Below are 13,757 nucleotides of genomic sequence, written 5' to 3'. Positions count from 1 at the left end.
GGTTCAGATCAGTATCGAGAGCCCCCAGTGCATCGTGTGGCTGATGGAGGGGTCTGTTGGACTGTCTCCTTCCCTATTTACCTTGGATCCACGTTCAGCATGTGCGAGCCTCCAACCCCGTTAGAACAAGCTCTCAGAAATAGACCTAAACGGCTTTGAAACACTCTCCCCATCATCGGCAGATGTTCTGCAGGCTTAGCCTCCAACACACGGATGTAAACCCTGTCAACCACAGAATTTACCCCCTTCGCTTTCCACCTCTGCCCTGCACACACCGACCACAGACACGCTCAAGCCCCGGTTTTCCATGAGAAATCCCCAGCCTGGGAAAACAGCCCCTTTCCAAGGCAGGCTCAGGCCATAAGTTTAGACCCCCATTATCAGCAGACTACAGTGGCACAATTTTGAAAATCCATGATTAATATTTCAAAGGCAAAGCTTGTGGAGCTATCTGGAATTCTGATCCCATAAGATGCTTACATAATGGAATAACAGTTTTCCATTTTCCAGGAGATAAGCAAGCAATGCACGCTAAACTCCAATGACAGGGCCACTGAAATTTTGGTGGCAAGTCTTTCTAGAACTTGGTTCAGCCAGTCCCTGTAGAAAAGTCCTTTTCATTCACTACCTTTTCATGTCCAGTTTGTCAATGATGACATGCCAACTAAGAGAAGGGAGGGAGCTGGGAGGCCAAGGGGGCACTAAGCCATCCTCAAGGAAATAACTGCCTCAGAGACAGACCATGGAAAATCACAGGAAAGGGAGTGAAAAACACCAGTGGAGCTTTGGCGATAAAAGACGAGTGCGGTGTTGGTTCTGCAGGCTAGAGTGTTACATGCTTGTGTAATGCATATTTTCTGGGGGTACTAAGGTAGGGTTAAACGGTTATTGCTAAACTAACCCTGCTAATAAAAGAAAATCAACATCTGAAGATGAATTCTTACCTTATACCACAGGGCAAAAACCTTACACGACTCATAGGAAACCACCAGGAGCTTTGAAAATGAAGCTCAGGTAAACACCAGTTCTGGCCGAGCTCACCAGGGTAAGGGTCAGTGTCCTAGCTTCTTCCTTTCCTGATGGTGACCTTAAGGGTGTCCCATCACTTCTTCTGGTTTATTTCCTCATCCATAAACATGGGGAAATGGCTCTACTTAATTCATAGTTGCTGTGAGGCTCCAGTGAGTGACCAGTTTATGAAAAAAGGCTTTGTAAATCTAAGCGCTGCAGCAAAGCATGGTTAAGTGTACACAGGTGCGTGCAGTACACCTCAGAGGCTATTCTGGTTACATGTGCTATATTTGGTTAGGTTGTTTCCACAAGTTCCTGCAATTTCTGGTTCTTATTATGTATGGCTCCCAGTCCTCCCTGCCCTCCACACAAGGACAGACCATCCTTCCGGTCACAACCCCCAGCATGTGACCACGGAGAGAAGCCTCAAACACAGATTGCTAGGCTTCTTCAGCTGCCAGTCCCCTCTCCTCCGGGAGTCCTGGATGATGCTGGGGAACAACAATACAAACATTCCTAATGCTTTTCTTCAGTCCTGTTGCACTAAGAGCAGAAAACGACCACTTTAAATAGAAATTACAATGCTTGAACAAGAGTCCTGAGAATGTAAAACTACTACTAGTACAGAATTATTTTAAAAGAATGGATTCCACTTTATGTGTCTCTGTCCCAAGAGATTGTAGAACTATTCCATTAAAAAAAAAATCCTTGAGAAATCAGTAGGGGGCAGTATGTTAATTACAATTTGCAGGTGGGAAAATCTAGGCTTTGAATTTTAAGTTTCACTTGTCCTCAAAAGACCCATGTGTTTACCTAAGTCACACTACAAATATTTTCCCAGTTTCACTGATTTAGGAAGTGTTATTTTGAGCTCCATTGTTTAGAATAACACTAAGAAGCTGAACCACGTTAATATTCAAATATTCCAGTGCTAAGCTATTTGAAGGGTAGGCAAGAAATTCACATTTTATGCAAGCAACAAATAAGAGAAGAACACTTGTGGTTTCCCCAAACCAACAAATGCAATGTTAACACTGTTGCCACCTTTCACACTTCGGTCTGTGATCTTTGAAAGTTTCACACACCAAGTAATGTTTTGTTTCCAAATGTGAATTTATAGTAAGTGGCTTGTCATTGTAAGGGGCTAATTTGACAGCACTCAAGGTTATGGCTGTAATTGCCCCTACCTGTTAAATATTCTAGCAGCATTTGCTGCAGTGCTGAAAGTTTTACGATCATTATGAGAGGATATTCATTTTTTTACCCCCCGTGGTTCACTTAATTTTAGTTTCAAAGCATTTAAGAAAATGGTCCTTGACAGGTGTGAACTTGAATTTTGAGAAAATGAACAAATAAAGTGATAAAAAGGAATTCAGAGGTGGGCCAGGATGGAGAAGCTCATCAAGTAAAAGATGCTCGTGCTCGTCTTGATGAAGAGGCGTTCTCTAGGGCAGAGATGGCGCAAACCTTTGTAAACCCGGGGACTAGAACTGGCCGGCCAGGTATGTCAAGTAAAGGTGATTAAATCCTGAGGCCATGCTCTTCTAGTCTATGAATACATTCTGGACAATGGTATCTTAATAGAGTGTTAAGTCACAAAATACAGGCAAGTTTTCTAAGGCTGTCCTACTCTATTAGGGAGACTAAACATTTTACCTATCTACTACATATTTTCAAATAAAGAATTGAAAGCCTCCAACCTATAAGCTATTTTATGATTATACTTACATGGGCTCTCAGCCTGAAAAGTTCAGTTGAGAGGAACTTGAAGGGGTTTGTTATTTTTTGAATCGTAAACTACTATACTAACTTCTGAGATAAGAAATGACTAATTAAACCCAAAGAGATTAACAATTTTAATCTGATCCCTGGAATTACAGGCTCAAAACATTAGACTTAACCCATTCAGCTGGGGCAGGGAATAGTTCCCCGTTTCTTAAGGATCATTTGACTTTGTCATACTCCACAGATTAGTTACAAAGGCCCTTTCTCTTAGGGAAAATACTGGTTGTGTCTGCAGGAAATAAGAGATAAATCCACCCTGCCAGTACGCCCCCTAGTGGAACTTCAGCATAGTAGTTTGGGAATACAAAAACACTTGGGAGATGTAGGATCTATATACATGCTCATGTAGACTTTGTCAGGTTTGGTGGCCATAACCACGCCACAGCCACGTGCCTTACACGAACCACTAGGCATCCTAACAAGCCAGAGAAGAAATCAAGCAGGTCCTTACACACTTACCCATAGGCAGATGTCTGGATTAGACAGAGGCAAACTGACCACACATAATTGATATTTTAGCTTCTGAAAGAACTAAAGAAGAAATTTTCTATGCATCTGCTATTAATATTCCTTAACTCAAGAAAATCTTAAAGGGGATCCTACTTAAAATTCTCCTCTCAGGTAAGGTTAGTAAGTTGCTTGAAAAGAATTTCCTTAGATTGCCGTGGTCTAGATTGTATTGAAGTTACAACAGAATCCATTCCATTCACTGGAATTTGCCAATTATCTAGGAAATCTGAAAAATTATTACAGTTTAAAAAAAAAAACCAAAACCAAAACAAAACAAAAAACTAGGGGAAGAGGATAAACGTGGAACATATGAGCAGATAAATACCTGACCGTGATCTGCAGTTCTTCCCCAGGCCTGGAGATTCCATCCTACAATGAATGGCCAGGACTTTGGCAGGGCACCCTCCACTCAATCTCTCTAAAAAAGCTATCTAGTCAGCGTCAGCATCAACAGAGGTCAAAGAAGACTTCTACACTGCCATGTCCCTATATTGACTTCTGCCTGGGCAGGTAATGAGTAAAGCATGAGATGCAGAAACATGGGGGAGAGAAGAATGAATAGCAATTTTGCCTCTAGGAAATGAAATAAATAGCACAATTCAATCCACGATCAAATGTGAAAGGACTATTCCCTGAACCAAGAACATGGTGATTTGCAGGGCTATTGTAGTCCTCATTGGTAAAAACTGCTATGTGGAGGACACAAGGGAAGCCTGGGTTTGATTCCCAGCCCGTCCTAAAAGTGGGGCTGTGGTGGGCGTGGTGGCGCCCACCCTATGGCAAAAGTGGGGCTGTGGCAAATGCCTGTGGTCCCAGCTACTTGGGAAGCTGAGGCAGGAGGACTGCAAAATTAGTGAGAGCTTGTCTTAGAGAGAGAGGGAGAGGGTACTGGAGGTGATACAGAGGTAAAATATCATGGTCTGTAAGGCTGGCACACATGGAAAGGTTCCAGGTTCAAATCCTGAGATCTCCCTGAAGAAGCTGGGCATATGTATGCCCATGATCCAGGGCTGGGTGCCAAGACTCTACTGGGGGTACTAGTCTCTCACACTCATGGAAGAAATAAACTTTTAAAAATTGTTTTTAAAAAAAGTCAATGACAAGACCAGCAGATGGCATAACGGTTACACTGCTGGACTCCCACAGAGTCAACTGTGGTTTGAGTTCCAAACCTGGTGGCTTAAAACTCACGCCAGGCACATATGTGTGCGTGCCCAAAATCCAAAAAGAATGGAGAAGGGATGCAGCGCGACCATGCCCCCAGGGTGATTTCTCACCTTCTGTCTCTCAGTGTCTCTGGTGAGCGCACATGCCCTATAGCAAAAATCTCTCTTAAAAAAACAAAAAACAAAAACAAAACAATGATGACAGCAACAGCCACCTTTTACATAGAAAAATGTATCATGGCCTTTCCGACAACCCAATATATACTATTAAGTCAACATAAGGTATTTTGATTTGTGTTCGTTTTTTTCAGGAGTAGTGATGCATTTTTCTCAACTATTCCATTTCTGTTGTCTTGCATTAAAATAAGGACTTGGATAGCAATTCCTATTGTCTTGATTTAAATTAGGACTCGGATAGCAGAACAGCCAAACAGAACAGCCAAACAGAGTGAAGCATGAGTATGCAGAGTTCTCTCAAAGCACAGTGAAGGGTCAGCCCGGCTGGAGTCTGGAGTATACCACAGGCTGTAACAGGTGCTGAGCTGGGAGACAGGTGGGAATCAGCTCGGGAAGGCCTCAGATGCCATGCTAATGAGACTGGAGCTCATGCTGTGAGCAATATGGTCACGCAAGGGTTTGAAGCAGGCATATAACAAACTCAAGTCTGTTTAGATAACCTGAGGTTAGAGACCAAAGAATGGAAACAGGGAAAGAAGTTCAGAGGCCCTTTCTATACTCAGACAAGAGGTGATGAAGGCAACACGCGAGGAGCTGAGAATGGAAAGGAGAGGATAAGTGAAAGCGAACAGTGACCAAAAAACGGTCAAAGTGGATGACCCAGGGATGTGTACAGCCTGGAGAGTGGAAGAGAATGCTGGTGTTTCCAAGTCCGGTGGCTGGCCATGCCAGGGAAAGAAAGAAGGGGTGAAGAGAAGTGAGTACAGCAGGGAGACGTGCTGACTTTAAGGGAATGTGTGGATCAGTCAAGATAATTGTGTGAAATCTCAGTTGAAGACACTGTTAATAGATTACCCAGCTAGAGGGGCACAGTGAGAAGAGGTCTGTCTGAGTGTACGACACTAAAGAGTCACAACGTTCTCAAGGTGGGGAGGCTAAGAGGACTGGGAAGGGAGAGAAAGAAATGAGAAAACAGGTATCTCATGGAAACCAAAGCCCTGGAACGTCAAGGAGATGGCCAAGTGCAAAGGCCGCACTGCACACTAGACCTGCAGTGTGGGGAGTGCTGCTGTTTTTTCAAATCACTTAGAAATGATGACATTGGGGGGTCAACAGGTGGCATGGTGGTTGAGGTGCTGGGCTCCCACATGGCTGACCATGATTTAAGTCCTGGACCTGGTGACTTGCTTTCTCACTTTCTCCCTCTTTCTCTGTCTGTCTCTGATGACTATAGCAAGTTCAATAATAAGAATAATAATAAATTAAATTAAATATCTATTTTTTAAAAAGCTAAAAAAAGAAAAGAAAAAAGAAAAAGAAATGATGACATTGGTTACTTGGCAGTATTTTCTAAACAACTGAGATAACCACACTTCTGAGAACATAAACATTCAGGGTGCGGGGAAGCCTGTTATAAGCTATATGATGAAGCATCTAGTTCCCTGTTCACACCAGCTGTGTGAAGTGACCTTTTATCAAGTCATAGAGATGGATTCTGACCAGATTTGGGCCCAGCATGTAATCTATCAAATACAGAAGCTTAAAGTTCAATCAGTATGTGGTCCTAGGTTGAGGATTTAGGTACACAGTCCAAGAAGTTGCTATCAAGAAATGTTTTACTCCGTTTCCAACTCTGCACAACAGTTAACGATGCTTAAGTCAATTTACAATTCGGTTCAAGACATAAAAAAGGCTTTATCTCTAAAGCGCATTTTAATGCTTATGATGTTTATTTAATAAAAGTCGGCTTGAAGACTTCTAAAAGGATGCCAAGGTTTTAGTAGCTATCCTAAGATAGAAAAGCAACATGCTACTAAAGCCTTATAATTCCTAGTATTGTGGTATAAAGGAGAAAGTATTGGCAGAATAGCTCTAAATAAACACATTAGAAATGGTGTTTTGAAAAATTCTAAATTGAAGAGGCCTTGAACAAAACAAGGCTTCCCTATCTAGAAAATAGAGGACTAGAGCTTGTGGAATCCAAGTAAATCACATAAGAACTTGAACATGAATGATTAGGGACTCTCCACGAGATATTAGGTATAAGCACGGCACTAATGTCTTTAAGTGCTACATTACTCAGATCCAGCTGGTGGCTTTTACTTTTCCTGGATGGATTTTAACTAAATAGACTTTAGACCCTGGGATATAGATAAATGCCTAATTCAGTAATTAGTATTTTAGAACTGTGAAACCTTTTAAGTTAAGTGGTCTATTAATTAACTACCAATTATCTTGTCTGACTACCATATCAATAGAAGTAAATTACCGACTAGCTATCTGACAGATTTAGTCCTTTACCATGTAAAATTTCCTCAGAGCATAAAAGGCCTGGAGTTAGATGCTTTTGTTTCCCCCTTTTGGCTAATCAGGGATCAATTTGCTGCTCACATATAAAGGCCAAATGCTGCTCTTTCGGTCAAAAGAAAAAAAAAAATCTGTGGATAAACTTCAGCACTGAGAAAAGGCAAGCTAAGATTTTACTCGCTCTATTTTGGGGAAGGAAACATGGCTTTGCAGTTCATATATGGAGGCCAGCTTTCCATATTTCAAAGTGGAACAGAGAGGCATTTTCAGGTCTTTGCATCTCACTGAGATAAAGAGACAGCCCATGTGAACGATTCCTATGCTGGAATTAAGTGCATGAGACTACATTCCTTCTCCATAGGCCTGTCCTAACTAGGAGTGATTGATAGCAGATTATGCTGAATGGAATATACCCCAAATCTATCACTGCTTGACGAGTGACCAAGAGAGGGGCCTGGGAGAACTAACGTGACAGAACACTGGAAAATGAAGTGTCACAGTAGATTGGAAGGCTGTGCAGAATAACAGCAGGTGTGACAAATGCTTCCAAAGTCTATAGACATGGTGCACACTAAGAAGCAAGGGAGGAACTGCTGTGGGGAATCCTCCCCTTGAGGTCTGGTCATTGGGAAATATGAATGGTTGCTACACATTCAGACTAAGCTTGATTCACATTGGTATGCCAATACCAGTCTTGTCAAAGCCGCTAGCTTCACAGTAATGAGCAGGATTAATATGAGGTCTTCCGAAGGTTTATGGAAGGTTCATAGTATTTAAAAAATGCATAGCTTTCAAAAATTTTGCATCAAAATAAATTCATACTTTAATTCCATGTTTCCCTGACCTTTAGGAAATATTCTCAGAGCAAATACAAGAACACAGGTGGGGCAGAAAGAATGGAACAGTTATGCAGGAAAGCAAAAGGAGGTACAAGCAATAATAATTGTGGCCTAGTTCCATTCTGAAATATGTCTTACACAATTTGAGGTAATAATTCAATGCTTATTACCTTTTAAAACTTTGGAATACAGACCCGTATGAGTATTTTCTAAACAGGTTATCTCCTAAATATTAAAGCAGAAACCTATTATTAACAAATATTTATTGAGAGACTTAAGAATAGAGTTCTGGGGGCAAAGCAGGTGACATGGTTAAGGCGCCGGACACATAGCTGATCATGGTTCAAGTCCCAGACTTGGTGGCTTGCTTTCTCACTTTCTCTCCTCTCTGTCTCCCTCTAGTCAAATTAAAATGAATGGATGGATGAATAAGTAAAATTAAATAAACAGTTCTTTTAAAAAAAAATAGAGTTCTGTTTCAGGCAGAGGAAAACTAACAGATGTGTATAACAAACTGCCTTCAGACAGTTTGCTAATAGGTCACTGGAAAAGTCATGACATACTTTTCTATGCAAAAATGTGTCATGACTTTTCTGATGACCCAATACTTTGAGATATGCAGGATACATTGCATAAAAAGTTATACAAGGCTGGTATAACTTAGCACAGCAGTTAAGTGCTATGCAGAAGAAGCCAGACCCCACATGGTTGATCAGGGTTCGAGTTCTGGTCCAAGAGCTGAAAAACATGCCAGGCACATGCATGTGTGCCCAGGATCCGGACAGGATGGAGAAGTGAGAACAGGTTGTAGCATGACCAAGTCCCATAGTGGTGGGGGGATGTTTTTTATTCTCTCTCTCATGTGTATGGAAGCATCCTTCTAACATTAAAAAAAAAGTTATATTTCAGAGCACTGTGCACTAAAGGATGGGAATGACAACAAATACTCCAAGAAATTAACAGAAAGAAAAAGCGAAGCTTTAGACACATCAGTTAACCACAGCTTTGCTGGCAAAAAAAAAAAAAAAAAAAAAAAAAAAAAAAGAGTTAGACAAGGGTCTCAGGATCCTTGCAGCTCTATATCCAAAAATGCCAGAAGCACTGAGTGAGAAGGGAAGGTTATCTTGGACAGTTCAGCTAGGCCTTAGAAGTGTATGAAGTGGAGGAAAGGGGCATTCCAGGTAGGGGAAAGAGTATGAGCAATGGTTTGAGTGGGAGCACCCACAGCTTTTCAGTGGAAGTCCACGTGGTTTTCTAATTTTCACCATATATGATTCTGAGTTAAGATCAACATTTTGTTATTTTATGAAAACAGACATTAATTGCTACTTAGACGTCTGATTCAAGCTGATTGGTTTGAATGACTGCACGAGTCTGTTTAGCTGATCTACTTTTAAAAATGCATGTGGTAACTTCTTTTCCTCACCCGGATACAGTAAAAAGACCCACTCCTTACTTTTTCTGGAAGGATGACAGTACATGCCAATGCTGTCTTTGAAATGCTACCACCAACATTTTTGCTTAAGAGGACTGCTGGGAAAAAAAAAAGCTGAATTCAGGTGGTGCTTACAACACTATTTAATCCTGAGGGAGAGGAGGGCATTGTAACATTTTTAGTAAGTCTTTTACATTTTAGTTGTTAAATCTCAACTTCTCAAAGAGTTTATAAATCCCGGCAAGAAGTCAGAAATTCCAACTCTAAAATGAATTTTCTGACTCAATATTGAAAATAAATTCTTCAGTTTAGATGCTTAAGGGAAAAACAGCTGGAGAATTCAGGAGCCTCCCATATTTTAATATGAAGTGACGTCATTACCGTCAAGGCTTCCAAGAACTCCCTAATTTGTGTGGTGAAGCAACATCTCAAAGCACAGTGAGGACTCTTAGGAAGGTGGTATGTTCCTCCTTGGCATACAGACTCAGTCCCAAATACTTTTTCTATTAGAGACTGGATTCAATTTCCCCCTCATGTTAGCAAGTAGCCTAATATCACAAATACATCAACTTCTCTGTACTTCCAAAACTAAGGCTGTGGATTTCTGTGCTTAACACGCTCTAAATTGGCACTTGTTCTACTGGGTGTCTAAGGAAGATAAATACTTGCAGAGAGAAAGCAGCTTGACTACAGATTTATGGGGGTTTCTGTAAAAACTGGGTTACGTGTGAAATTTTAAAATTCAGCAAAATCATCATGCAGAGGAAGTAGGCAAAATGGCTAAACTTCAGAGTTTGGTGTAGGTAAAAGTTTAGTTAGGAAATCTTGCATCATCTAAGTCAAAGGTTATTGGAAAAGGATCCAGTGTCTGTAGTTCACAAGCCATCCACTCATGGTTGTGAATCTGTTTAGGGCTTGAGGAATCAACTGGAGTTTCTACAGGAGCTTCATCCTTACCATTCTTCAGGTATGAAAACTAAATGCCACCGGCAATATGCACATGGCTTTTTTTTTTTAAGTGGTGGTTCTTTGCTTTACTCAGAAACACACAGGATTCTTGATAAATTCTGCTGAGTATATTCGGTTGGCCTTTACTCACCTATCCCACCTCGAGGACACCTGCCACCTGTTCTTGTGAACCTAGCCGCAGCGAGGACTTAATTCACTTCCACTGTACACAACGAACACACACGAGCCTGCGTGGACACATGCAAACACACTCGAGCTCCCCAAATTGCATGTGCTGATCCTACTTATTCAAAACACAGAGTTAGCTCAGGGTATTTCTAGGTTCATTTTCCGAGGTTTCAAAATGAATGAATTAAAGTTCAGGTTTAAAAACAAAACATGAAATAAACTCCCAGAATCAGAGAAAAGGTTTGATGTTCGACCAGTAACATCTGAATAAGTACTTCTAAAGCCAGATTAAGTTTTGAAGCAACATGACCTATTTAGGAAAAACAAAAACAGTTCTTTACTGTGATTAGAGGGCTAATCTGCCTATGGGATAAAAACACACAAAAACCCTATTTCCTTGCCCCCCCCCCTTTTTAAATTGAAAACTAAAAGTAAAGGGGAAATACTATGAGGAAGGAAAAGTCAACAGTGGGTGAACAGTGTACAGAGTTATAGGGGAAAGCTTCATACCTACCCTTAGTAAGAATAAGAATAACCTTGGAAAACTGGGGTTACTTGTGCCCCCCCCAAGTGGCAGAAGGCCCTCCCTCTCATCCCTAGATGCTGCAGTAGCTCTGAGAGTTAAAAGCTGATATTATTCAGATCTCCAACTCACAGGTCCTATCAGGGTGACTTCTGTTCTCATCCGAGAGGCATCTACTAAACTGAGAAAGTCCCGAAATGTGTCTTCCAACAGGACAATGCCCTGGCCCCTGTGGATGGTCAATGGATGTTAAGTGATAGCCAGGGTGGCCTGACCTCTCCCTGTGGACCACAAATGCTGATATCAGAACTTCTGGCCCTTTCTAAAATGTGGCTGAGCAGTCATTTGGAAGCTCAAACCCTAACTTGAGAAATTCATAAGAACAACCAATGTTTTATAAACTCAACAGAAAGTAAAATAAACAAACCCAGAGCTTTATGCTCCTTCTTGTTATTTTCATGGCACTCTTTCAAACTAGTTCAAAACGTTCCGTCCTCTGCTTTCTCAAGAAATTGTGAATCGTGGGAGTGAAGTAAGAGGGGGATAACATACATACACTGTAATTCACCATGGGGAATCGATCATTAGAAGGAAACCCGACGGTTAAAGAGTGCAGGTGGCTTTCAGACTGCCACAGAAATCTCCCTCCTTCCCAACCTTCTTACTGAGGAAGACCCAGTAGTGCAAACAAGGGTGTTTATATTTACCCAGAAGTGAGCGTGGCAATTGACCATCATGGTTCTCTCAATGAGCTCGTCAGGACATTCCAGAAGGTGATGCCCAGAGACCACGCCAGCATTATTGACCAGGACCGAGACCTCACCGACTTCCTTGCGGACCCTTTCAGCTGTCAGGTAGACATTCTCTCTCTTCCCCACATCACAGGTGTAGGTAAAAACCTGCAAGTTACAGTGGGGCAGAATTTCTTCCTCACCATTCCCAGCTGTCATCAGAAGTCCAGATGAGGAGAAGCATGAAACAGAAGGGGGTATAGAAAGTGAGTCACATGGCAATCAGTAGGACAAAGATCACGCAAAACACAAATACTACAGTGAGCTTCAAATTTCTAACACCAGAAGGCTTGCCAATGACTGAACTTACAGCTGCCTTCCTCGCCCCCCCCCCCCCAAAGTCTCTGGGAATTACAGCAATTTACTGGATAACTTTGCTTAGGGGAAAGTCATGTCATTGTGACAGGCCCAATATGAGCAGACCACATGGGATCAGCTTGCTGGAGTTAGAGACACCTGCAGAGAACTGATCTTAGCACAGAGAATAACGTACACAACACACTTCTTTCTGGGGGAGAGCAACAGCCAGAAACAGCTCTTACTCTATAGTATGAGGATCCTCAAAATGGAAAATTTCACTTCAAGACTCAGAAATCAAAACTGTAATAACCTCAATTTATTAAAGTCTAAAGTTTTTCCTGAAAACGTGCAGGACACTTGGACAGTTGACTCCCCTAAAAAGTACCCTCGCTAATAGAGTTTACAGATAAATGTGCAACTTTAGCACACATGAACTCAATTTAAAACCCAAAATATCTTCCTTCTCTATTCTAATGTTTTAGGTTTAGACAGAGAGCACGGAAATCGGTATTTGCTACCCTTTCATAGTACCATTGAAAACTTAACATTTTCAGCCTTAAATCAAAAAGGCAATTAACGACAATGATCAATATGGGCAAGGAATGGTATCCAAATCAACCTTCTCCATACAATTCGATTATATTTCCTGGAAATGAAAAATTTTGTCAAAAGGCAATTGTTATTAAATATCCTACACCAGTATTCACCATTGCCTACGTCTCTGCTTTGGCTGTATTTTTTAAAAAAAAGTCTCAGATCCAGGTTAGTTACTAAGTATACAGGACAGTAGATTTCTAAGGGTGACCAAAAGCATGGAAGAAATTTACAAGGAAACTTCCATCTTCAAGCACCTTCACTTAAGAGAAAAGGCATCTTTCAATCATTCATGCTCCGGAGTATGTAACTAAAGCACTTATCGCTGGCGAAACAATGTGATTATTTTATCCGGGCTGAAGTTAGAGTGAAATCATCAATACTGTATTAGTCTAAATGGTCAGCCCACAGTAAAAGATACATGCTTGCACCGCGTTTGCCAACAACTTACTTCCCCAAGACACTAGTTTCCCACCGCGCCGTTTACAAGTCTTCAGGATCCGATCCTGGGGTAACAAGTTCTCCTGGCCCTCCCTACCCTCAGGGTGGACCCCAAAGTGCCAGAACTGTCCTTAAGACTGGGTTTGGCACACTTTCCCTTTCTACTACGTGCTCCTCTTTCAAGGGGCAAATTCCACTGGCCTTCCGGAAGACGGATGGGGTGTTCTTTCCTCGAGAGCGGGACTGACCATGATCCGGGTCTGGGGTCCTTGCGGGGTAGGGCGCGGGCTGTGGGGTGTTTGACCCAACAATGCTGGGCGCGGGTCCGAGTTACCTTGCAGCGCCGCGGCGTCGGCCGCTTCTAGGTCGCGGTAGATGTGGCGCACCATGCCCGCCGTCTCCTCGTTGCTCTGGGTGTTGATGTCCCAGAGCACCAGCAGTGCCCGGCGCCTGGCGAACTCGAGCGCGAAGAGACGGCCCAGGCCGCTGCCGGCGCCGGTGATGAGACACACCTGGCCCGCCACGCTCTTCTCCTTGGGCCGCACCAACCAGCGCGCCGCCGCCAGCACAAATGCCCAGAGCACTTTGAAAGTGACCACGAAGAACTCCACCACGATGTTCATCGCGACGATCGGAGCTCCGCGCGAGCCCAGCGCCCCCGCGTCCGCGCCCACCCCGCGCCTGGCAGCTGGACTCCCGGCCCCGGGATGCTTGTCAGAGGAGCAGGGACGAGAAGGCAGC

The 13,757-nt window shown here is 42.5% G+C and overlaps 1 protein-coding gene across 1 annotated transcript in view; it reads right to left on the bottom strand.

Annotated features, from left to right (window-relative positions):
* The window catches only part of RDH10 (retinol dehydrogenase 10), a 33,925-nt gene extending 20,174 nt beyond the window's left edge, over positions 1 to 13,751 (bottom strand). The window contains exons 1-2 of the mRNA XM_006139802.2: positions 13,351 to 13,751; positions 11,598 to 11,833 (exon numbers count right to left, since the gene is read on the bottom strand). Coding sequence (XP_006139864.1) covers positions 11,598 to 11,833; positions 13,351 to 13,639 — 525 coding nt within the window. The 5' untranslated portion in view covers positions 13,640 to 13,751. The remainder of the gene's footprint in view (positions 1 to 11,597; positions 11,834 to 13,350) is intronic.
* Positions 13,752 to 13,757: the final 6 nt, after the last annotated feature.

Source organism: Tupaia chinensis, unplaced genomic scaffold, assembly GCF_000334495.1.
Source record: "Tupaia chinensis unplaced genomic scaffold, TupChi_1.0 Scaffold000002_1, whole genome shotgun sequence".
NCBI lineage: Eukaryota > Metazoa > Chordata > Mammalia > Scandentia > Tupaiidae > Tupaia > Tupaia belangeri.
The sequence above is the reverse complement of the archived record's forward strand: the minus strand, read 5'-3'. Positions and strand labels throughout refer to the sequence as shown.